At 37.4% G+C, this 26,949-nt stretch overlaps 1 protein-coding gene across 1 annotated transcript in view; it reads right to left on the minus strand.

The window, feature by feature from the left end:
* fat1b (FAT atypical cadherin 1b) overlaps window positions 1-23,857 on the minus strand; it is a 47,783-nt gene extending 23,926 nt beyond the window's left edge. The window contains exons 1-12 of the mRNA XM_051128006.1: window positions 23,730-23,857; window positions 18,820-22,105; window positions 16,494-16,808; window positions 14,637-14,698; window positions 12,400-12,714; window positions 11,891-12,101; window positions 9,501-9,640; window positions 7,566-7,841; window positions 7,267-7,477; window positions 3,093-7,151; window positions 545-741; window positions 218-371 (exon numbers count right to left, since the gene is read on the minus strand). Coding sequence (XP_050983963.1) covers window positions 218-371; window positions 545-741; window positions 3,093-7,151; window positions 7,267-7,477; window positions 7,566-7,841; window positions 9,501-9,640; window positions 11,891-12,101; window positions 12,400-12,714; window positions 14,637-14,698; window positions 16,494-16,808; window positions 18,820-22,081 — 9,202 coding nt within the window. The 5' untranslated portion in view covers window positions 22,082-22,105; window positions 23,730-23,857. The remainder of the gene's footprint in view (window positions 1-217; window positions 372-544; window positions 742-3,092; window positions 7,152-7,266; window positions 7,478-7,565; window positions 7,842-9,500; window positions 9,641-11,890; window positions 12,102-12,399; window positions 12,715-14,636; window positions 14,699-16,493; window positions 16,809-18,819; window positions 22,106-23,729) is intronic.
* Window positions 23,858-26,949: the final 3,092 nt, after the last annotated feature.

Genomic DNA, 26,949 nt, shown 5'->3' on the forward strand with positions numbered 1-26,949 from the left:
CCTACTATTTACATCTTTTAAACTACATCACATTAAACACTGAACGCTTTAAAGTCGATACCGATCAGAAGCGATAATCGCAAGGTTGTGGGCTTGAACCAGGCAAGGAGTGATCAATAAGCTACTGCCATTATGTCCTTGAATCAGACACTTAACCTCTTTCTTTAGATAAGAAAGCAGGCTAAATGACTATATATTTCCCATTTGTTCAATTTACCTGTTTTGGCATCAATTGTGAATGATTCAGCTCCACTGCCACTCAGCTGGTACGTGATTTCCGCATTTGACTGGATATCTGCATCAGCGGCTGAGACTTGAAGAATTTGTCTTCCGACAAGAGCATCCTCGGGAACAGTTTGAGTGTACACGTCCTGAGAATGAAAGTGGATTTCAATTTAAACTGACACTGCCGAAGTCACTTTGCGAAAAAGAAATTCTCTGTGAAAATGTGTCTATGCGTAACGTGTGTAAAATGTATTAATTAAAAGTTCTCCGCACAGTTCAGAATAAAGTGCTCAGGGGCTAATGAATATACACATCATGCCTTTGCACAAACAGGACTGTTGTCATTTGCATCAAGGACAGTGATCTCCACGGTAGCCTTTGTCTCAAAGGTTCCATCGGTGGCTGTGATGTTTAAAAGATAGAAATCTCTCTCCTCCCTGTCCAGGGTTTTGCTGACAGCGACCACCCAAACACCATCTGTGTGCTTCACATCAAACAGGCCCTGCGGGTCTCCACCTGAATACATTAAACAAGGAAAAATTAACTTTGGTCTAATCAGAAATATTTAATAAGGAGATTAGCAGTCAAATCATCATGCATTTAGCATCATTCTAAACAGCTTGGGGATTCATTGTATTTCTAGCTGCATTCAAGATGCTAATCAGGCGATGTAATGAAACTGAGGACAATAACAAGATGCTCTGAATATCTCTAATCAGCGATGGTATAATACAGAACACTCATATACATATCATAGATTATTCATAACATCCAGCAATTGGGTTTCTGGTGTTAGCTCTGTAATTTCTTTGCTGACTATCCAAAGGTTAATAAATACCTCAAGAAATTATCAGGCTGAAATTCCAGTACCAGTTTCTTTAAAGGGCTAGTTCACCTAAAAATAAAAATTTGGTCTGTTTCTCACACAGAGTTACTGTATGGCTTTAGACAAAATGATTCAAACTGGTTCCAGTGGCCGCAAATGGATTTTAGGGGGTCAAGGAAGAAAGCTAAGAAAAATATTTTACATCATGTATTTTTAAGGTTAACAAATTTAAAGGGATAGTTCACCCAAAAATGAAAATACTGTTCATGATGCATACTATTTTACTTGATTAATTCAACAAAATATAAACCGATCTTTAAAATATAACTGCCTTTATATTAAGGCAAGCGTTGCATTAGATGACCAATGATTTGATGAACACTAGTATAATTCTAGTATAAAAACTGTATGGTTTTATTTCTGGGTAGTCTGAACACTCTGGACATTCTTCTTTTTGTATTACAGTAACAAAAATATCGCTATGGTAGTCCGTTTCCACTACTGAAGAAACAAAAAGTAATTGCGACTTTTTATCTTAAAATTCTTGTTTTTTCTCGTAATTCTCTCAACTCTGACTTTTTATCTCAGAATTGTGCACTACAAACTTGCCATTCTAACATTTGCAATTCGCAATTGCAATTACAAAGTCAGAACTGCAAAATATAAGCTTACAATTCTGACTTTTTCTCGCAATTGCAAGTTTACATCTTACAATTCAGACTTTTTTTTCTCAGAACTGTGAGATGTAAACTTTTTTTAAGCTATGTAAGCAATTGCGTGTGATAAAGTCCAGTTCTGAGGGAAAAAAAGACAGATTTTTATTTCTGAACTGCGAGTTTATATCTCACAGTTCTGACGTAATAACTCACAACTGCACATTATAAAGTTGAAATTGCAAGACATAAACTCTCAATTCTGAAAAAAAAAGTCAGAATTGTGAAGTTGTATCTCAGAATTGTGACCTAAAATTGCAAAAATAAAGGTAATTACGGCTTACTTTTAAGACTTCATTTTTCTCGCAATTGCAAGTTATAAAGTCATAATTGCATAAAGTCAAAGAGACTTTCTGACTCACAATTCTGACAATTCTGACTTTTTCTTGCAATTGTGAGTTTATATCTCATAATTCAGACTTTCTGAATTAGAATTTTTTTTTTTTTAACTCCAATTCTGTGGGAAAAAAGACTGAGGTTTTTTATAATATACTTTTTTAATATACTTTGGTTAAAAATTCTCAATGGTTGTGTAAAACAACACCCTTTTTACCTTGCCAAAATCAGCTCTGCAAAAATCATCCCATTCTGAGGGATTGTACCCTTATACTCACTTCTGCTGTAGGTGAAGCTGGATCACGAAAGATTTGCGCGAACATAGGCGTATTTATGTAGATCGGGAGGTGCGTTCCATTCACAAACAAACGTAATCCACTGGATCTTTAGCGGCTCAGATGTTGGGAGTAAATGACAACCACTATGTTGATTATAACATCCAGCAACACAATCAGAGATACTCTTGTTTAACTTAACATCCCTGCTAATGAAGGTCAGACTGTGACAGCTGATCTGAGGTAAAATGCTCATGTCAATCAACTATCGTGGGAGCGGACTCTGTCGGTGTGATGCCAGGCATCTGAGAATGGCTTGATTTGGAAAAGGGAATATTATTTTTACAGATTAATTAAAAAACACTGCATGGATTTTTATCATTAAAGGGTAGATTTGGACATACACTGCCAACACACATTAATGTTCAAACAACATGAAAAAGTAAACTTTGCATCCAATTACCCCTTTAAGGGTAAGTTGCAATTATGCCTTTATTTTTTATTCATTGGCAGAAACTCGCAATTCTGAGAAATTAAGTCACAGTTCTGAGATATAACTTCACAATTCTCACTTTTTTTTAGAATTAAGAGTTTATATCTTACATTTCTGATTTTTTAACACGTAGTTGCAAGTTATTACATCAGAATTGTGAGATATAAACTCCCATTCTGAGAAAGAAAACTCACTGGTTTCACTTAGTAGCATGGAAAGTGTACCTGTGATAAAGCAGCTGAACCTCCTGTTGACCTCCTCACTGTCAGCATCAGTATAGCTGAGAATAGTGATAACTGTGCCTGGTATAGATTCATCTTCTCTCACAGTGCCTTTAAAAACTGCTTTAGTAAATAACGGAGGGTTGTCGTTTGTGTCCACAACTGTCACTTCTACAACAGTAGTGCCTGTCATCTGTAGCCTCTCAGCTCGGTCTGTGGCCAGCACTGTGATTCGATATCGCTCTGTCTTTTCTCTGTCAACCTCTGTGAGGGTGGTTATCCATCCCGTCTCTCTGTCCACTACAAACATCTCCAATACATCAGGGTGCTCCTGGATTTCATGCAGAGTATAAGTTACCTGACCATAAAGCCAGGAATCCAGATCGGTGGCCTTGACCTGTACTACAGATGTCCCCTTCGGTAGGTTTTCAACAATATATGACTGGTAGGGGTAAGACTCAAATTGTGGGCTGTTGTCATTGACATCCTTGAGATGGATACTCACATCTATAATTGAGACAATTTCCATGCCATCTTCAGCATCTTGGACTCGCACTGCAAGCTGATACTCTTTGATAGTTTCATAGTCAAGTCTTTTTGTGAGTGTAAGCTTCCCAGTACTGCTGTCAATGGCAAAGACATCATCTTTGTTACTCTCAGGAGTGTTTCCATCAACAAGGCTGTAGATCACAGGCTGCTTATTCTCGGTTTGGAAGATATCCATCTCACTTCCGACAGCCAGGTCTTCTGAAAGCTCCAGCCGCAGTGACGGCTCTGCAAACTTTGGGATTGATGTTTCAGGGGGAACTATTCTAATTGAAACTGGGATAACAGATTGCCTTGGTGGGCTTCCAGAATCTTTAGCCTTCACAAATAAGGAATAGAGGCCATTTTCCAGTCCAATTAGACTTTCCTTTGTGACAATTGCCCCACTAAGGGGATGAATTTCAAAGTGCCCTATCTCAGAGTCAATAGTGTAAATGATATCAGCGTTACTTCCTTCATCATTATCTACTGCAGATGTTTTGATCACTGTCGTACCACTGGGAGCATCTCCAGGCACTGTAACTTTGTATTCTGAAAGCCTGAATTTGGGTGTATTGTCATTCACGTCAGAGAGAATTATAATAACGGTACAAAAACCTAATCGACCACCACCATCTTTAGCCATTAAACTAAAGCTAATTGCTTTCTCATCAGGGTTTTCTCTGTCAAAACTATCCACTGTGTGAATCCAACCATCATCATTGATGGTAAATTTATCCCTGGCGATATCATTTACAATGAAGAATGTCAACTCTCCATATATCCCTGGGTCTTCGTCAATGGCTTTGACTTGTCCAACCAACGTACCAACTGGAGAGTTCTCGGCGAGCTCAATAACATACTCATCCTGGGTAAATAACGGCCTGTGGCTGTTTTCACCCATCACATAGATGTTTGCCTCAGCAGTACTTCTAAAAACACCATCAGTTACTGACAAAATTAAGCTGTAGAAGTGCTCAAGAGACTGTTGGCTGATGTTGGCAATCACAATTTCTCCACTCGACGCATCAATGGCAAAGACATTGTTGTCATTTCCAGACAAAATTGCATACTCAAGCTGACTGGTTCCATGGCTGTCAGCATCATATGCTCTAACACAGGTCACAAGCCGCCCTGGAGAAGATATTGTACTTATGGTGGCATTATAAAGCTTCTGTGCAAAAACAGGTGGGTTGTCATTAAGATCTGTTATGCTTATGATCACTTGGACTTCAGCAGACTGCTGAAACGCTCCACGGTCAACTGCTTTTACAATAAGTTCATGTTGCAATTGGGTTTCGTGGTCCAGTAGTCCCGTAGTCCAAATGACTCCAGTCTCAACATCTATTCTGAAGTGATCTGAAGTGCCTCCATCCTTTTCATACAGCTGATAAAACAATATTGCATTGCTTCCCTCGTCAGAGTCCACGGCTACCACTTGTATCACCGAAGCTCCAATTACAACAGATTCAGAGATGCTGATGTTATACACCATCGCTTCGAATTTGGGTGCATTGTCATTGACATCTTCCAATATGATGTCTACAAAAACATCAGAGTTGGCCCCGGTTAGAGAGTCTGTTGCCTGGATGCATAACCGATATGCAGGATGAGCCTCATAATCCAACGGCTGGATGACTTCAATGAGTCCCGAATTGAAATCAATGTAGAACTGATTGAATGGGTTTCCCCCACAGATGGTGTAGACCGTACGAGGTCCTACAGACTGATTAGCCACGACTTGGAGTATAGAAGTACGTACTTGCACATTCTCAGGTATTTCGATCTTGTAAAATGGCCTTTCGAACACTGGTGTGGCTTTGTTCACCACTGAAATAACAACCTCTGCTTTTGAAAACAACGGTGGTTCACCTTTGTCTTGTGCTGTGATGTTAATAACAAATTTACCAACGCTTTTGAGTTCAAGAGGTCTTCTAAGAGAGATTTCTCCAGAAGGGCTTAGCTGGAAATATTTATCGTGCCCTTTCAAATAATACACAACTTCTGCATTTCTGCCAGTATCTTTGTCTATGGTGGTCACCTTCCTGAAAACCGAACCTACGGTTTTGTCAATCGGAACAATGACGTTATAGGGCTGATCAACAAAGATGGGAGCATTATCATTCACATCTTCAACATGCACTCTCACAAGCACATGGGCGGTCCCGTTTAACCTTGTCTCTTTTGTAACCTCCACAAAGATTTCAAATAAATCCTGCTCCTCACGATCAAACGGGATTCCTGTGGAGAAGAGCACTCCAGATGTGCGTCCTATTTCAAATTTGTTGTTAGGGTTGAGAATGGAATAAAACAAAGGCTCATTGACTCTATTTCCAACGACAGAGAGGATTGCCAGGGTTTTCTTCTCTGCTGAGTTTTCCTGCACATAGGCTGTGAAAGTTTCCTGAGTGAACTTCAGATTGTGACCTTTGTTTTCTTTAAAGCTGACTTTAACAGTTGCAGTCCCAGTAAAGCTTCCATCAGAGACTCTAACCATCAGTCTGTACTTGCTCCGCAGCTGTGTAGCATTTTGTACAAAAATGTCACCTGAAGTTGGATCAAGCAGGAATTTGTTCCCTATGTTGCCATCTACAAGTTCAAAACGCAGTTTGGTGTCTGGCAATGAGTCCTCATCTGTAGCCTTTACTGTTGTTACTTTAACTCCTTTGTACGTTGGAAGGAGGATTGTTGTCTCATATGAATCCTGAGTGAATTTTGGAGCACAATCATTGATGTTAATAACATATATAGTCACATTGGCAGTGTTTCGAGCAAACAAACGTGGTGTTCCAGTGTCATGAACCTGAACTTGGAAGTTAAACACTTTTCTCTGCTCATAATCCAAGTTGCTGAGAGTTTGAATAGCTCCGGTGCCAGAATCGATTGAAAAATAGTTATGAGCAAACGGCTCCACAATCTCATAAACAAGCCTGGCATTTGAGTGCTGGTCAGCATCAGTTGCGCGAACAACAAGCGGAACATTCTGAGAGGTCAGAACTACACTTCTGACAATGGCTGACTCGCTGATGAAGCCGGTGAATTCAGCTTGAGTGAAAACAGGAGCATTGTCATTTTCATCCTTTAGATAAATGTTTACTGTGACACTGCTTGACCTTTCAGTCATGTCTGACCCTTGTACAATCAGTTTATATGACGAAATGGTTTCAAAGTCCAGTTTTTTCCTTGTGATGACTGCACCAGAGTTTGGATTGATGTCGAACACGCTGTTCACATTTCCCTCTTTGATCTGATAGTAGATGGTTGATTGACTGATGGCTGAGACTAACGTTACAAAACTCCCAACAGGAACAGATTCACTGATTTCAGCTGATACTGAATTGAAAGGGAACTTTGGGTTGGTATTATCCGAGATGGTGATCGTGATCTTGACGGTTGTAACCACACTGAGAGGAGGTTCTCCTTTATCTGAAGCTTTGATTATCAATTCATACTGATCTTTGTATTCACGATCAAGCTCTCTTGCAACTGATACAATGCCTGAAGACTGATCAATGTTGAAGGAATTTCCATGATTTCCTATACCATCAGAGAACGGGAAAATACACATTAAGAAATATAATTTCGTTGATCATCTCAAAGCAATTCTATCTGTATAATAATACAGTGTTAGTAGAGCTGTGCTGTACAGTACCTGAATCTATGCTGTAGAGGACTTCAGCATTTAGTCCTTTGTCTTTGTCTAGAGCAGTGACCTGTAACACAGATGAACCAATCACAGCTGTCTCAAACACACAGGCGGTGTACTGAGAGCTTGTGAACCACGGTGCATTGTCATTACTGTCCTCCACGTTGATGATCACTCTCACAACATTACTCTTCACAGGCACACCTTGATCCCTAACCTGGAATAATATGACATACTGTAACAACCAGCTGCTGTTTTTGTAATACCTAGTGTAGAGGACAAAAAAAGATTAAGCATGGCCTTACCATTACTGTGAGGATATGTTTGTGCATGGTTTCATGGTCCAGTTGTTCAGCAGAGTACAGATAGCCTGTTGCAGGATCAAGACGAAACTTCTTCAGACTGAATAAGTCTGTGCTGCTCAACAATGTGTAGGACAGTTTGTTGTTCTCATCTTTATCTGTTGCATTTATTTCCAGTATCTTCATACCAGGCTGAGTTTCCTCCGGAATACTTATCTCATATTGGTTTTGGCTAAACAGAGGGCGGTGTTCATTTGTGTCGATAACTTGAATTATGACCTGTTTAACAAATAACAAACCACACAGTTAAATACAGCATATATGCATTGATAACAACCCTACAAAGCCCTACTGTATCATATTTAATTCACAAATGTTACATTTTTAATTATACACAATTTACTAAACTTATTTTGTCTGTGTGATAAATCATAATTTTTTTTTACCAAGTAAAATGCCTTTAGAACAATTCTACAAAAAAATCCTGTGAGCATTTTATATTGTATTTTATATTGTCCAGCTTCAATATGAACACTCACTGGACTAAAGTAACTCAGATTTACTTGATTATTAATTTGTTTTATTCTTTTTTTAAATGATATAAAATATGATATATCTGGCTTTTAGATTTTTCTGACTATTATTGCCAGTCTTCATATGATTACAATATTATATTATATTACTAAAAATTAAATAAAGTATAACAAAGTGTGTTTTTTACTTTCTTTTTTTAAAGCAAATGTAAATTCATGTCCCAGTCACATTTTCTTGGTTAAATACAAAATGTTCTATGTAATATTTTTTATATCAACAATTTAATCAATATTCTAATTCATTTAAAATGCCCCAAATTTAAATATATATAAATGTATTATATTACATTATGATATATTATATATTATTATTTATAGTTGCAGTGAGATCAGTTGAGAATCAAATGGGAGAAATTCAGCTGCTTTCAAGAAAGTACTTCCATCAAAATCATATGTCCACAAGTTCATCACACTATAAATGCACTCATGTTTTCTGGAGAATGTATGTTTACTCAAGCAACAAGAACATAAGGGCACCCAATGCGTATTATTTCACCTGAGACACAAAATTTATGAAAATCTGTAATTCACACAGACCCTGAAACTGCCCACAAGTAAGAAGCCCATTATGGGATGACAAACTGTACTGAGTGCAATCTCCTGGAGGGCATGCTCTCTGCAACAGGAGCGATGGGCTGAGGGCTGAAACGGAGCTCTCTTTTAAAACATTACTCCCTCTCACATCATTCTTTGCCTCTGGGTCTGCTCACGCTGATGGATGAGTCTCGCACTGTGACCTGATAAGGCTGGCTGGCTTGGCTGATACATGCAGGTATCGCCCAAGGAGAGGTATGTTCACACCATGACAAAAGGACAAAGGCAACCTGTACATTAGAAAGACAGCCAGAGAGCCTGACTCCAGCCAAGTCTAGTATTGCAATATGCAGGTGCCAGGGCACATTCCAGCTAGTTGAGATATCATGTTTTTGGCATGAAATTGAATAGGTTCTATACCAGATCTTTCGATTTGGAACGTCACGTGTAGCAAGACAAAGAAATGAAATTAATACATTTTTTAGACGTAATCAAAAGGTTAAGATATCAACCATTTAGGGGAAAAAGCAAAATGATATGTTTGCTTTCGGACGAATTCAAATCTGTCATTCATTGTGTGGCATGTAATCTTGTTCATTTTAAACGGTTTTCGCAATTTGAGCAGTGACGGAATGTATAGGTAATACTAAGCAACAAAACAATTATCCTGTCACAATACAGATGCACGTGTATGCTTTTGTCAAAAGCAAAGATGTGCATCTTTTTTCTTATCCTCCATCCATTATTCAAACGCTTCAGTTTTATAAATACATGGGCAATTTCTTGGTAAGTGCCATTAAAGACAAAACACCTGAGTGCTGATAGATCTCGTTCCATCTGTTGCTTCAACAGTGAGGTTGTAATTTGACTGCCGTTCAGCATCTAGAGCGCCAGCGATGATGATTGTGCCACTCGCCCTCTCCACGTCAAAGCGTCTGTCAGCGTTTCCACCTGTTAGTATAAATACAGAGAGCGGTCGCATTTTAACAGGTGTAATTTTTGCATAATCTATCATTTGCATCAGCTATTAAAGTAGCAGACATTCAAAGAAAGTAAATAATGTGCAAGACCTCTTCCACAGAATACAGATTCAGAACTCATTCTGGGAGCTGTAAGAAAACAAAAAGCGATATTTCTATTTCTCAGCAGATACCTGCTGTACAGTTCAGGTCACAAGCCATCTGTAGGATGTGAAAAACCTCTTTAACATGTGTGACTCCTTGTGAAGCAAGAGTAGAAAAGCAGAGGAGGCAGACAAGAAGACGGCGGAGGAAAGAAAAAAACATTTAGTTAGTTGAAAGCTGATTAGGGCGAAATCAAGGTTGGGTTACTGAAGATCAAATAAACATTGAACAATAAAGAGCTGAAGCATCAAGAATGACTACAGATGACTAAACAATGCATTTTTGCTTTCTTTGAAACGAGTAATTCACCCAAATAAATGCATTTCCATTCATTCCCCCTCATGTTGTTCCAATCCTGATGATGTTCTGGCTTCTGAAGATAAATGGAGAAATGTACCCACGATTTTTTTCCCCTCTGCAATTACACTGAATGGGAACTGAGGCTTTAAAACTTCAAAAAGCAGCATAAAAGTGGTACGTGATTTGTGTGCTATGTCTTCTGAACCCAATCAAAAACATTGTGTGAGGATTAGAATTAGGAGTTTAAATAAAGGTAAAACCCCCCAAAAATCATTTCCTCACTCTCATGTCATTCTAAACCTGTATGAAATATTTTGAAGAACATTGGAAACCAAACAACACTGGAACTCATTGATCTTTTCTTAGATAAAAGAAGCTCATACAGGTCTAAAACAATATGAGGGTGAGTAAATGTCTTATCTTTTCAATGAATGATCTGAATCAGTTTAACAGACTTAAAGGAATTATTATGTCCCGTTTTACAAATGTAATATAAGTCCTAGGTGTCCCCAGAATGTGTCTGTGAAGTTTCAGCTCAAAATACCCCAAAGATCATTTATTAATCGTTTTAAAAATGCCTGTTTTGACTTCAAGCAGAAACACACTGTGTTCATGCATGTCTCTTTAAATGCAAATTAGCTGTTGCTCCCCACCCCTTTTTCCAGACTAGGGCTGTGCCTTTACAGCTCATAACTCAGATACCTTGCCAAAACGAATCTGTTTGGCTTTGATTGTCATATTTAACACACTGAAGTAATGCATTTTAAACCATGTTAGTTTAAACTTCTGATATACGGTTTTCTGAGCACACATATCCGAAGCACGCACACAGAATGCGCCTGTCACACGGCATGTGAGTACTAAACCAAGTTCTCTTTTGTGTCTTATTGCACTTAAACTGCCAAATACACACAAGTTTATGTTAAAAACACACAAAAGTTACAAAAACAGTCGGTTATGTCTGTGAAGGTAAACAGCTGGGAAAGAAATCGCATGTTTATATTAGATCTGTGTAGCGGCAGCGTAATATACAGTAAATAAATCAATAAATCCACTGCTGTCTTTTCTCCTCTGAGACTGGGACTCTAAATAGTGTTCTGTGCAAGTCAGTGCAGCCAAGGACAAAACAGTTAGCATGCTTTCCTCAAACTTTTGCCATGCCGTTAGAACTGGTACACTGTTGTCACTTACGAAAATGGGTGTAAACGTGCAGAATAAGGGGCGTTAATATTTTAATAATATCCCCTTTCTACATCACGGAGGAGCGTTTTTTCACAAGCTGGCAGAGAAAGGCTTACCAAGACATGTTCTTTTTCAAGTTTTTTGGGATGCTAGATGCACAGAGGACCCGATTATAGCACTTAAACATGGAAAAAGTCAGATTTTCATAATATGTCACCTATAAATATGTTCATGATTTGGTATTGAAGTTTAACTCATTGACTTTTTAACAGACCACCGGAGTGGAAGATTATCAATGAGTAACGACTTACATTTTAGCCTGTTTTTCACTTAAAGTTATTGTATGACTTTGGTAGGCTTAAAAATGTGGCACATGGAAATATTAATGATGCTTTTACATCTTTTTTGATATTTCTATTCTTAGTGATTGCATGAAATAGAGAAGACCACCATACACCATAAAATCCCCCTGTTGTGCTTCACTGAAGATAGAGAGTCATATGGGTTTGGAATCAGATGAGGGTGAATAAATGACAGAATATTCATTTTTGCAGATTTTCTTGTAAGGCTGATTGCAGAGCTTTTAGATCTTTACCTTTGATTGTAAACCATACAGGGGAGTCAAGTGGCTCAGCGCTGATGACTCCCACCATATGGGCTACTGGATCACTCTCCATCACAGAGAATGAAAGCGGAATCTCCTCAAACGCCAGCGGTTGTTTAGCCAGCTTAGGCTTTGGAATCCACTCAATGTGCAACCGACAGATGGACGACTTTGAAGGCCTTCCATTGTCTGATGCTTTAATCTGCAAGAGAGCAGTGTGAGTGTTTTCTCTTGTTTCTTGAGAACTGGACATGTCAAGAACATATATTGTATTTTTTTCTTAATGTTAATGGGTGATTTCTTCCATAATATATAAACTGCAATGTAATTTAATCTAATTATGAAGATTGGCAAAATATTCTATTATTTTTTACAAGCTGCATTCAAAATCCAATTGGATCAAAAATATGAAGGGGTGTGTGCCCATTCAGTTTGAGTCCACAAATACATCTCTATTAAGTCTGACACCATTTGGAGTCTAGGAATTGAAATAAATGTACCGTGAGAATATGATACTCCCCCGCTGAAAAAGACTCTTTGGAGAGCACAAACCCAGTTTTGGGCTCAATGAAGAATTTCCCGTGCTCTTCTCCCTCCTCGATTGTGTATGAGATATCAGAGGAGGGACTCTCATCTCTGTCATAAGCAATCACTCGATAAATTGGCTCCCATTCCACTGCCTCTGGTCGTTCCACCAGCTTGATTTTAAAGCTCTTTTCCAAGAACTGGGGACTGTTGTCATTTTCATCCAATACGCTGACTATCACACGAAGCACTGTAGCCTTCGATGGGCTGCCATCATCCGAAACAGTGATCTGTTTAAAACGAAAAAACACATCTCATGCCTGAGCGCTTAAGAAAGTACTGCCAAAATAAACATGAGGGAGGCATAAAATTTATTCAGTTAAATGTAAACTTCAGTATCTCTTCAACAGGAACAGTTCAGCCAAAAATTAAAATTATTTGCACACCATCAGCGCTGGGTAGTAACTGATCACATGTAATCTAGATTATGTAATCAGCTTTCAAAAATCAACTACTTGTAATTAGATTATATTACATTTTAAAATACTCATAATCAGACTGCAGTTACTTTTTATTGATTACATGATTACATATTATTCACACAATAGCAATAAATTATTATTCAAAATTAATTTAGCTAAAGGGAAACCTTGATGTAATGCAATTTTTAAAAAAAAATTAAATAATATGTGGTGTTTTTAATATGCTTTTAGACAAACCATGTCCCAGTCCATTAATCAACACCATTGGGGGCAGCAGTGGCCTAATGGTTAGGGAGTCGGGCTTGTAACCAAAAGGTTGCGGGTTCGAGTCCCAGGTCTGGCAGGGATTGAAGGTGGTGGGAGTGAATAACCAGCGCTTTCTCCACCCTCAATACCACGACTGAGGTGAGTCCCTTGAGCAAGGCACCGATTCCCCCAACTGCTCCCCGGGCACCGCAGCGATAGCAATATGGCTGCCCACTGCTCCGTGTGCGTGTGCGTGTGTGTGTGCACTTGGATGGGTTAAATGCAGAGCACAAATTTCGAGTATGGGTCACCATACTTGGCCACATGTCACATCCTTTCCTTTCCTTTTCCTTTTTCCATTGCTGATTTTCCCCGTAAAACTGTAGTTTCCCAAAGGCTGTCTCGGAAATGCCCTTTTTTTGCTACGTCACAAAATGAGTAGCCAATCACTTCAAAGGATAGATTCCTATCATTAGCATGCAAAATATACCAATAGGATTTTCAGCACAAAACCAAACATTAAATAGAGCCTTTAATAGAGTTGAAAAATAACCCGCGGCAACAGTGTAAAAGTAGCCTGGAGTCAGACGCACCTCTCCCGCATTGCCGTCTGCACTTCACTCGCATATGCTCGCGGGCGCGAACTGGAATCACAAACTGGGCTGCATTCGAGCCTTCAAGGGATTTTGAGGGCACAGCATCGTCAAGTAAGTAACTTTAACAAATGTTACAGCATCTACTGTAGTTGTCCGCTAGTAAAAACATAATTTTATCAGTTATTATCCATGTTTCGCCATTATATCGCGTTTACAAGTGGATCACGGGGCTCTGGCTGGTGTGACTGCGTGGGGGAGGGGCTAATTTGCATATTCATAGATCCGCGTATAATAAATGAGGCACGGGGGGTACAGTTACATTCATTTAATTCATGAGAAAATTATTTTCACAATAAAAAACATTTAAATATGTCATTTTGATGATCAAAGATTTTTAAGGGATAATAATTTTGACTACAGGGGGACTTTAACGCACTTAATGTTGGTAATATCTATGTGTAATACAGATTTCCTTGCTCTTTGTATTTTTATATTAATAAGATTTATAAGGTTTTCCTATTTAAATCAATGTGTTAAATAAGTTAGGTCAAAAGTAATCTAAAAGTAATGTAATGTAATTGACTAGATTACATAGATTAGAATAGATTACAGTTTGTACATTTTAAACCTGTATGGTGTCATTTTTCCAGTGAAACACTAAATTAGACTGTTTCAAAAGAACATTTCATTCACAAATCAGAGAAAGCATAGTGCATAAGTGCACTGACTACTTTTACAGTGGTTTTTGTGTCATTTTTGGAGCTTGACACGTCACTATGAGCTATTGTTTTAAGGAAAAAGAAGCATAAAAAAATCTCTTTTTATGCTCTGTGGAAGTCAAATGAACTTGTTCAAATACAAAGTCAGCAGTTTTGGGGTACAGCTTACTTCAAGAAGATGCTCCACTTGCTTTTCTCTGTCCAGTTTCCGCGATGTTGTTGTCACCAACCCTGTACATGACAAATGGAATAGTTCAGTGTGTTTCTTCCTCTGACTGAGAAGACTTTCTATCAATAATAAAAGATTCAAGCTGTTCTCTTGACACAGGGTCAGTCCCCAACAAAAAAGAAACATTCAGACATGACAGATGAATCTGTCCTAGATTTTGTATTCTCTTCAGAGAGCGTTTCCTTTTTATTGAATTCCTTCAAGTATTTTTTGCAAAAAAAAAACCCACAAGTGGAGTCATAGTTTAGAGTGTACTGTGCTTGCTGTTCCTTGAAACGCTATCTGAACGGTCACAATTCTTTCCCGGAAAACATTCAGTTTGTTCGATTGACTTTGGCAAGGAAATCCTTTGAAAAACTTTTTACTTGCACTGTTGAGACTTTAAGCTGAGCTGACTGAGTGTGGCAAGTAATTTGGTGGAGGAGAAATCAATTGACGCGTCAAATTAATTAGCTGCATTCATTACTTGTGCTGCTCAGTGAATGTAATTAACCAGCTGGTGTGAATATCAATTATGTCTATATACTGTATGAATAGCTTCAGGAAAGATTTCATGTCAAAACTTATATAGCATATGTGTTGTTTACATGTACATTTGTAAAAATGAGCATTACTGTTCATTAATGTTTGACTTTGATCTCCCTCACAGGTGTGGACAGCACTCAAATGTTGCAGTTAATTAGCTTTACAGTTGGGGTCAAAAGTTTACATACACTGCAGAATCTGCAAAATGTTAATTATTTTACCAAAATAAGAGCGATTATACAAAATGCATGTAGTACTGACCTGAATGAGATAATTCAGCTAAAAGATACGTACATATAATCCACAAGAGAAAATAATAGTTGAATTTATAAAAATGATCCTATTCAGAAGTTTACATATACTTGATTCTTAATACTCTTAATCTTAATAATGTTTTTTTTTGTAGTGACAGTTGTTCATGAGTCCCTTGTTTGTCCTGAACAGTTAAACTTCCCACTGTTCTTCAGAAAAATCTTTCAGGTTACACAAATTCTTTAGTTTTCCAGCATTTTTATGTATTTGAACCCTTTCCAACAATGACTATATGATTTTGAAAGGGGGGAGGGGGGAGGCTTTTGAACAGAATGAAGATGTGTACATTTTTCTCTTATCTTGCCTAAATATATATATATTTTTCATTTAGTACTGCCCTTCAGAAGCTACATAAGATACTTACATGCTTCGCAGAAGATAAAATAAGTTAAATTTACCCTGATCTTCAAATTCAAAAAGTTTTCACCTCCCAGCTCTTAATGCAAGGTGTTTCCTTCTAAAGCATAAGTGAGCATTTGAACCTTCCGTAATAGTTGTATATGAGTCCCTCAGTTGTCCTCAGTGTGAAAAGATGGATCTCAGAATCATACAGTCATTGTTGGAAAGGGTTCAAATACACAAAAATGCTAAAAAAAACAAGAAATGTGTGGGACCTGAATGATTTTTCTGAAGAACAGCAGGAAGTTTAACTGTTCAGGACAAACAAAGGACCCATAAATAACCATCACTAAACAAACAAACAAAAAAAAAACAGCTGTGGACCATTCAGGTAACAACACAGTCTCTTGTGGACTACATGTAAATGTCTTTTGAGTGAAATATAAAAAATAACATGCATTTTGTATGATCCCTCTTATTTTGGTAAAAAATAGTTAACATAAGGTGCATGTAAACTTTTGACCTCAACTGTGTCTCTATTTGTGTATATACTAAAACACAGGTTTCTAAAATGTATACAAATTTAAATTCTTAATATTTTAAAACATTTTTAAAACTTACCTGTCTGGGAGTTGATGGCAAAAAATCCCTGTGGATTTCCACTGGTAATTTTATATGAGAGGTTATCGCTTGATTTGGAGTCCAGGTCAAATGCTTGGATCTGGATGACAGAGAGGTCTTTGGGAGAGTTCTCAGATACAGAAGAATAGTACACAGGCTCTGTTGTCAGTGGAGCATTATCATTGACATCTTGAACCTCGATGTAGACCTCCACAAATGATGAAAGCGGCACAATTCCCTGGTCCGTAGCATAGATTGTCAGCCAGTAATGATTGGTAGTCTCATGATCGAGGATCTCTTGTGTCCTTATTATGCCTGTGACAAAGAAAAGAAGAAGGAACATGTTGCACTACATGTTAAGCACTTGAAAAACAAAAAGCACTTTTAATATTTCGACTGAGGAAGCACCAGCGGTGCTGCCATAAAACCATGTCACATGGTACTGAGAGTTTTGCATTGTAAACTCTAAAGTCTAGATAAGGATGGAGCAGAAATTAACCATACAAAGTAGGCACGACTGACACTACGCTAATAATATTCTTTTGAAATGAAAACTGTAATCAACATAGAAGCAAAAAATGGGTCTATTATCTAGCAGGGAATTGAGAATTCATAACGCGGACATTTGCATAAAAGATTAAATGTGTAAAGGACAGACATTGTACATAAAATATTGAGTGAATAAGAGGAGATGAGGCAGCTCTTTTTGTTCGTCTGTCTCTCAGTAGTGTCTGCTTTCATGCTGGGGGCTTTGTTCTAAAGGTAGCGGTGTGGCTTCTACAACTCCAGTAAAACTTGATAAGCTCTTTCCTCAGGGTGAAAGTCTCCAGCATATCCCTCTTTGTTTTTCCCTCTTTTTCTCTCTCTTTTTCATTTTTTCTCTATCTGATGTCTTTAGATAGCAAAAGCAATCAGCATTGTTTGTTAAAAATTCATACAGTGTACTCGAAACGTACTGTACACTTTTTAAATGAATACATTACATTAGATAACATTTCAAAATGGTATATGCAAACACTACAATAACACCACTAGTTGTTCACTTAACTAAGCTATTTAACAGATTACTTATAACCAGTTACTTTTAAAAGTAATGCATTACAATATTGCGTTAATAAAAAAAATAACTGTGTTACTTTTTATGGAAAGTAAAACAGTATGTTACTTTTGCGTTACTTTTTGTAACCTGAGCTGCTTATTTATTTTTAATAACAAAAAAAAATAAAAAGTTATATTTTTGGCCCTTTCACACCAAAAGTGAAGTTAATAAGTCTCAGGCTCAGTCTCAGAAAGTGCTTTCGCACTTCACTCACAATTTCTCTCAACACGAGGATAAGAGAGATGTCAGTCAATAAATGGAAAAATAAAGTAACTTGAGTTACTTATTTGAAAAAGTAAAAAATTTGAAACTCAGATATTTCATAGTAAATTTAAAAGTAATGCATTGCATTACTAGTAGCTTGGAAAAAGTAATCTGATTACATTATTTATGAACATATTCCACTAACATCTGAAAGTGTCCAAATATTGTTTTTTCTTAATTTTGAACAACACATCTGTTATTTTGGTTACTTGATAATAAGGTGTCACTTTTTAACATCAGTTAATGTATTAACTAACATGACTGAACCATGAACAATACATTTATTACACTACTTATAAATCTTTGTTAATGTTAGTTAATAAAAATACAGTTGTTCATTGTTTGTTCATGTTGGTTCACAGTGCATTAACTAATGTCAACAAATACAACTTCTGATTTTAATAATAATAAATAATTAGTAAATGCTGAAATTAACATTAACTATAATTAATAAATGCTGTAGAAGTATTGTTCATTCTTAGTTCATGTTAACTAATGTAGTTAACTAATAATGAAACTTATTGTAAAGTGTTACAGGTATTTTAAATTCTAATATTTTTTGGTTGGATTTAATATAAAGGACACTTGGTTTTATATTTTGTAACAGTTTTGTATTTGTAATGTAAGTGTTCTAATACCTTGTGGGGCAGTGGGTCATCAGTTAATATTAATGCTAAATAATTGTAGAAATGTTCAGTAACAAGGAATCCACATACCAAATAAATAAATAAAGCACTTCTTATTTTTTACACCGGTTTTCTTATGAAAAAAAGAAAATTAATTTACAAGCTGCCATTAGTTGCTCATTCAAAATATTTTTCAGACGTGGTTTGTAGATTCTCTAACACTTACTGATGACTTATTTGTTTTGAGACCTAATGAACCAATGCTAATGAACCAGGCTTATTTTTCAACCAAAGTTATTATTTTCTTTTAAAAATGCAAAAATACTAATGAACCTACCGCTGTCTTCATCAATGGTGAACACTCCCAGGCCTGAACCGCCTCGTATGGAGTAGCGAATTTCTCCATCCCTGCCACTGTCTTCATCACGAGCTGTAACTTTCATCACAGAGGTGCCAGCTGGGGCGTCTTCACTCACAGCTCCCCAGTCCACGAAGAATGGGAAGGACGGGCGGTACAAGTTCTCATTAACATCCACAATTTCCACATGAATGAAGCAGGATGAGGATAAAGGGTTCGGCTTGCCTCTGTCTTTGGCCTTTGCTGTCAGATTATATACTTGTCTTGTTTCGAAATCAAGAGTCTGAGAGACGTACACAGCTCCAGTCATTTTATCCACATGAAAGCTTCCATCTTCCCCATCTGTTAGACTGAATCTCACCTGTCCGGACAGGCCAAAGTCAGGATCGTAAGTTTCAAGCCAAAGCACCAAGGTGCCCACTGGAATGTCTTCTCTCACTTTGATGTGGTAGTGTTGAGGTATAAAAGTAGGGGCATTGTCATTCACATCCTCCAAATTAATGCGTAACAACACAGTTGATACCATTTTCGGCTCATCAACTGCTGCATCAAAAGCAGCCACCTTCAAAACGAATGATGGATTGGCTTCTCTGTCTAGTGGACCCGTAACACGTACAATCCCTGTTTTTTCATGTATGACGAATTTGTCTGTTTTGGTAATAAATGAGTATCTAACCACTCCATTGACCCCTAAATCTCTATCTTTTGCCTCAAGCTGAATGATGTCTGTTGCCATAGCAGTGTCTTCACTTATATCCACTGAATACTCCGACTGAAGGAAGTCTGGTTTGTTGTCGTTGACGTCTAAAATGTTAACATTTAATATGTGAGATGAGGACTTCTGCGGTAAGCCAAGGTCATAAACAGTGATGTTGAGAGTGTAACGGTCCGTTGTTTCTCGATCAAGTGGCTCGAAAACTTTAAGCCACCCTGTGTCAGATTCTATCGTGAAACGACTATCAAAATCTCCCCCTGAGATCACAAAAAGCAATTTCCCATTGAAGCCAGAGTCTGAATCGGCAGCTCTGAGGAGTGCTATGCTTGTCCCTACAGGAAGGTCCTCTTTAACTTCTATTACAGTTGGAGTGGACTCTATAAAGCGTGGAGTGTGGCGGTTAACCGAATGGATGTCTGCGAATTCATCTTCTGCCTCTTTCTGACTGTGCCGTTTAGAGCCAAAAAGCAGCAGCCCGGCTAAAGCTCTCAGAACGCCAGTCTCTGCACATTTGGAGCGGACGTGTTTAAAAGCGCTAACAACTGTTAGATTTAGGAACATAGGAGTGCTTGACATTTCTCCATCGCTGGCAGTTATTTGCAGGCGGTGGAAAGACTGTTTCGCCGCATCGCCATCCCTCAGCGACTTTTTAAGTGTCAGCACCCCAGAGCTGGAATCCAATTCGAAAAGATTCATGTTATTACCACTGTCAATTCTGTACCGCACTATGCCAAGATCATCAGCGTCAATGGCAGACACCGCTATTATTTGTTCACCGACCCCTAGAGATCTTGGCACAGTAACATCACAATCGATATTCTCAAAGTGTGGCTTATTATCGTTCAGGTTGGTGAGAGTGATTGAAACAACAGTCTCTGCCTCACGGCGGAAAGGGGAGCCCCAGTCTGAGGCTCGAATCCTTAGGGAGAATTTTCTTGGCATTGTCTCGTAATCTAGATCCTCTGTAGTGCTTATGACACCGGTGAAATAATCCACTACAAAAGGCTGTTTGTTCACATTGACAATACTGTAGGTTACATACCCATTTTCTCCATCGTCTTTGTCGGTAGCACTGACTGTCAAGACACTTGTCCCTACAGGCACGTGTTCAGCAATACTTGCTTCATAATTTGACTTTTGAAATGACGGGGCATTATTGTTCACGTCGCTTATACTCACCACCACTTTGGCCACTGCTCGTCTGTCACTCGTAGCAACATCGAATTCATATTGACTTACACTTTCTGCTTTTATAGGTGCCACGGTGGTGATAAGGCCTGTATTTGGATTAATGACAAATGGATTCTCATGTTGTTGCATCTTAAATTGCAACAAGTATTTAATCTGCAAATCCTTCTGTACAGTTTTGACCATAACGACAGGAGAGTGAGGTGGCGCAAACTCATTGAGAGTAACTCTATAGACGCTCTTCTCAAATGTAGGAGCTTTTGTGTATTCACTAGGCGATCTCACCCTCACAACTATCGCTGAGGAAAACTTTGGAGGGTTTCCCTTATCTTTGGCCTGCAATGTAAGATTGTACCCAAAACTATAACCCTCCCACTCAACTTCCTTGACAGCTTTGATTTTGAATTCTTTGCTCCCAGGGTTTGTTCTGAAGGTTTTGAACTGCTGGAGCGGATCTCCAGCTACGATGCTCAAAGAGGCAATCTCGCCATTCTGCCCTTCGTCGGCATCCTCCACAGTCACATACGCATAAGTGGGATCCCTGGTTGCGTTCCATGGAGTTAAAGGGACAGCTGTGATGACAGGTGCATGTTCATTGGCCTGCAGTACGTGCACCTTTAGCTTTGCCGTGCTACTGCTGCTGCTGCTCCCGTAGAGCTTCAGACCTCTGTCCACAGCCAGCACATCAATCTCATAAAGAGCCACCTCAGAGTAATCCAGCTTGCCTGTCAGAGTTATAACCCCGCTTGTAGGATGAATGGAGAACATGTCAGTCCGCTCTTTGAAGCTGAAATAGTACTCTCCGTTGGTGCCTGTGTCAGCGTCTGTAGCAAAAACTCTGCCTATGCTTGTTCTGATGGCTGAGTTTTCAGGTACAAAAAAACTATAAGCAGTCGGTGAGAAAAGAGGTCTGAGATCATTCGTGTCCAGAACTTGTATTTTAACTTGTGTTTGTGTTTCAGCACCTGTATGTCTTTCAATAGCATTTACAGTCAGTAGATAGACATCTTTTACTTCCCTATTAAGAGTGGCAGAATTCCCTCCTTTGGTTCTTATTCGCAGAAAACAGAAATTGCCCAAAACATACTTCTCTGCTTTGAATAAATTGTCATGGTCCCCAGGTTCTATTGTGTACCAAATGTCCCAAGACTGGTTCGCCATAAAAATGCCCATTTTTATGGGGCATTCAACGAAAGTTTTAGCTGCTGAATTTTCATATATCATCACATTGTAAAGTGGGTGAGTAAACTGAAAAGACAATGAATCTTCCATTCGCTGGGCATTTAAACAAGTCCACGTAAACAGCGCTAGAAGACAATTAATCCAGGATTTACCCATTGTGACAGGTGATTACAGAGCCAACTGAAAAAAGAACAGCAACAGGTGGGAGAAAATACTGTAAATATGACAATAAAAAATTATCACAGAAATGAGCCTATATCATATTTGATATAAATTTGTACTTTTGTAGCAAATAAAAGGCCTTTTAGTATAATTTTTATAAAATGCTAACCTTCAGGCTGTGATACATGTGTCTTTTTGCTGTGAAATCTTAACTTAATTGTTAATATTTCAAGATGAACATTTACTGGACTGAAGCATTTGGATTTATTTGAAAATCAATACATAATTTCTTATAAAAATCATGTGAAAATGTCAGAAATCTACATCAGATAATACAATATTTAAACTCCGTTATTTATATATTTGATTGTTTGATTGATTGAACCTACATCAGACTTTTGAGTAATATTTATTCATACATCCCTTAATCATTATTGTACTGCATTATATGTTTTTATATGTGGATTTAAATACCATCTTACAAAGGCAAATTATTGGGAGATATAGAGTAACAACTGCTATTTATATGCATTTTATGAAATTAGCCTTTTATACTGTTATAATGATCTCACTGATTTCATAAAAAAATAATTTCTCATTGAGACATTACAAATTATCAGGATTTCATATCATCTATATCCTTTATCATAGGTATGAGCCATAAAAGCCTGATGAATCGAATATTCAACATAGTTGTAAATAATAAGTTTGGGAGCAAAAGTATTGTTTCAATGCTAATATAATAATATATAATCCAGAATAAATACTTAATTCTCATTGGTCAGACGCAGCATTAAGAAACATATAGCATACTTTTGCATACTTTGAAAGTATATAGTGATTTTGTTCAGGTTTTGTTTACATAGCTACTGTAATATTTCAGGAATTGGTGTTAAACAATTTTCACTCATAAATCGCTAGTAAATTTCACAAATAATTACAAAGAAATGGCAAGAAGGCCTAAGGCATTGAATTAGATGTGAAATTTTGAAGTAGAAAAATCGAAATATTTAGTGTAAAAAGTACTCCAATATTCTTTATTAATTTGTATTTACAGCTTAGAAGTTCATTTTACAGTGTATTTAGACGCCCTTCTCATTTGTCTTAACAGAAGTGTTAAATCTATGTCAGATAATAGCTACAATAATATATTTCAATAATATACCTGATTGATTGATTGATTGATTGAACCCCTCAGAGTGAGACCCTTGTATTTTGTATTTTGTTATAACCGGAAATATTTTCAATTATTAGATACATTTTAGATAATTTAGCCTATTAGATAAAATGAGGAAAATGTACACTGTATTCTATTTGAACGTTAATCTGGCTGATTTGCTCGTGTACAAGAGTTTGTGAAGTTTATTGATTATCGGTAGGCTGCTACAAGCAGACCGACAGTTCCGACTTCATGCACGGAAAGATCAGTTCTCAAGTTTGTCTTTACGAGCTCCTTGTTAATGTAAGTGCACACGTCTCATACAGCTCAGCTTAAGATCACCATTTGTACAGACATTTATCGCGACAGCAGATGAAATTACATTATTCTTTCCAGTATTGCTCAAAATAAAGAAGCAAATGTGACTAACTTTACCTGTACTATACCTGCTTTGAGAACAAAAGTGGCTTTAGTTTTACTTACCAACGCTGCAAAAGAATAGTTGTCTAAATTAAGAAGTAATCCACACATAGCTATCTCAGATAATTCCCAAATAAAGATGCCGTTTAAACTCCACATGAGCCGGAGAGCGCTCGTGCACGCGGTGTCGGTGTTTCTGTGCATCACTGATGCTGCATCATCACCGCTCCTTAGAGGACAGTCGGTCTGGATCAGCCTCCGTGATGTCATCGGTGTCAGAAGTTAGTTGTGTGGATTGAATGCTTTGTTCATGATCTCTGTTTGCAGAAAGCCTTGAAAAAAATGTATTTAAAACATCGATAAGATTGAGAATAATTCGACTACATGCGATCATTTAAACACAGCTGATGTTATGAATAAGTGGAAACTCATTTTTTTTATCATTTAGTCATTTAAGTAGGCAATGACCAGATTTAAAATATTATTTTCACCCATCTAATTTCCAATGGATAATAGATTGGTGTAGTCACACTTGCAGGACTTTTTTTATTATTTAATTTCTGTTTCTATTAATTTCTAAGTACTGTTTTGATTGTCTGTTTATCCTCTGAAACTGTGTGATTGTTTTTAAAGCCTTGAATACGATTTTAGTGCTTATTTTATGCATGTCCACCATATGCTGGTTGTATATCACTGGTAGCTTCAGCAAACCTTTTTATTACAGAATTTCACTTTTCTTCCATATTCCTTTTATAACGAGTCTTTTATGCTTAATTAAATGTTACAGATTTTATATGTAGTGTAAAAAATGGCCAACGGTAAAATACTGTAAAAATGCAACAGTAAAAAACTGTTAAGTGGTTATGGGTAATTTCCCCTACTATATACATTGTAAAACTGCATATTATATTGCACATTGCATTTAATTTCACAGTAGTATACCGTTTTTAGAAGTGGAAAAAGAATGTATAATTTACAGTAAGTAACCATAAATCAACATTCCCAGAATTCCCTCCATTATATTTTAAATTTGATGTTTATTTTTGTCTTTTGCTCGCACCGCCTCTCTCTGCTCTCTGTGGAGTGGCGAGCCTGTTTACTTTAGTCGCATTTAACCTCGTTTATCCGCTAAACTTGCTAAATAGCATGTTATTAGGAAAGGTGATTGCAGAGATTCATAATAAACCCCTTATACTCCTGCTGTAGGTGAAGCTGGATCACAAATGATTTGCGTGAACATGGAGGCATCTGAGAATGGCATGATTTGAAAAAAGGGATATTATTTTTACAGATTAATTAAAAACCACTGCATGGATTTTTATCATTATAGGGTAGATGTGTACATACACTGCCAACACACATTAATGTTCAAACAACATGTAAAACTGAACTTTGCATCCGATGACCCCTTTAACATTATATCAGTTAATGAAATTACAGTATTTTCATGTAAAATTTAGGTTAAAACCGTAAAACCAAAAACTTTGCTACCTTATTTTTTTACAGTGAAATTCTATCAACCACAGCTGCTGATAAAACTAAGCTATGTGAATGTGTTTATTGAACTGTTCTCGTCTGTTTTGGGAAATAGACTGGAGTTTTAATGGCATTAAGAAGCATTCAAATAGTGTGTAGAGTGGTTCTCAAAGGAAATAAAATGGGGGGAAAGGCTATTTGCACTTTCCTAATAACTTTACATTGTGTTTTCCATCAAATCCAGCCTATGGGAATCAGCCTGTGTTCAGAGTTATTTAGCAAGAAATACCAAAACGCACCTCTACAATCATACGTTCTACATTCACTCATTAGAATACAGTACAAGTCCAGTTTTTATGCATTAAAGGAAAAGTAGATAAAAATAAACTTTGACACTTGTAAGTGCAGCTCAGATTTGTTGGATGTCATATTTGCAGAATTGTTTATCCTCTCAGATTGTTGTAGTTTTTAAGATCCATTCAATAATTCACTGCCAGATTTTTCTCCTTAATGAAAAACAACAGAACGCAAACCCTAGCTGGCATATTTTCAACTTTGACTGTATTGGCACTTGCTTTGCAACGAGATGATACACACAGCGTGGAAGCTGTAAGCGTCGCATTGATCGTTCATGAGTGGGAGGATATATATTGGATAAGCCTGTGAGCAAAACGCTTTTGCTTTTCCATCTCGCTCTAACATGTTATTTGCATTCATCTCCGGCAAGAGACTTCAGAGAAGCATTTTGCTGTTTTGAGACAATATGTGTTATTGAGCATCTCTGTGTAATCTATATCCTCTTATGATGCCGGCGATGATCTGTCCCAGTGTTTCTAAGTTAGACACAAAAGGAGAGATAAACACATAACGCAGAGCCAAGGGGGAGGCCATACTGCATCATTGTCTTTATTTCCCTAGCAGGATTACTTGAGAAGTCTATAACGATGCAAAAAATGAAATGAATAAATAGGAAAATTGTGCACGGACATCAGTAATTAAACATGCTAAACAATCTGTGCAGTATATTTACAAGCGGATCTCATAAGCATAAGAACATAAACAAGTATGGAAGTATAGCTGTGTGATACTGCCAAATCCTACTAATTTAATTTGCTGTTTGGTTTTTAAACAACTGATGCAGTAAGTTTAACTATTTTAAAGGAACATTGCACATCTTTTATACACCTGGACAGATCATCCTTTTCCGTTTATGCTGAAATTACAGGTGTATAATTTCCAGCTGCACTGTCCACATAAAATGCACTGAAGCATTTACTGAATCCATAAATGCCAAATTGCTATACCAATACTATACCAGAAATGTTTCGAACTTTACAGTGAGAACACAATGCAGGATGCAATGCTGTTTAGCCAGTGAAAGTGTGAATCTTGGCCAGTGAAAATAGCACTGTTGCCATCTTATGTGTGACAGTCCAAGACGAACAGATGAACAGCTCTGACTTCTATTTCCTTTAGCTCTGGTCACACAAACATAATTTTAAAGGAGTAGTTCACCCAGAAATTAACATTTGCGGAAAATGTACTTACCCTCAGGTCACACAAGATGTAGATGAGCTTTATTCTTTATCTAAACAGATTTGGAGAAATTTAGCACCAGTGGATCCTCTGTAGTGAATGGGTGCCGTCAGAATTAGAATTTAAACAGCTGATAAAAACATCACAATAATCCACAAGTAATCCACACCACTCAAGTCCATCACTTAACATCTTGTGAAGTGAAAAACTACATGTTAGTGAGAAATCCATCATTAAGGCGTTTTAATTTTAAACCATCGCCTCTGGCCAA

This window comes from Labeo rohita, chromosome 14 (genome assembly GCF_022985175.1).
Source record: "Labeo rohita strain BAU-BD-2019 chromosome 14, IGBB_LRoh.1.0, whole genome shotgun sequence".
NCBI lineage: Eukaryota > Metazoa > Chordata > Actinopteri > Cypriniformes > Cyprinidae > Labeo > Labeo rohita.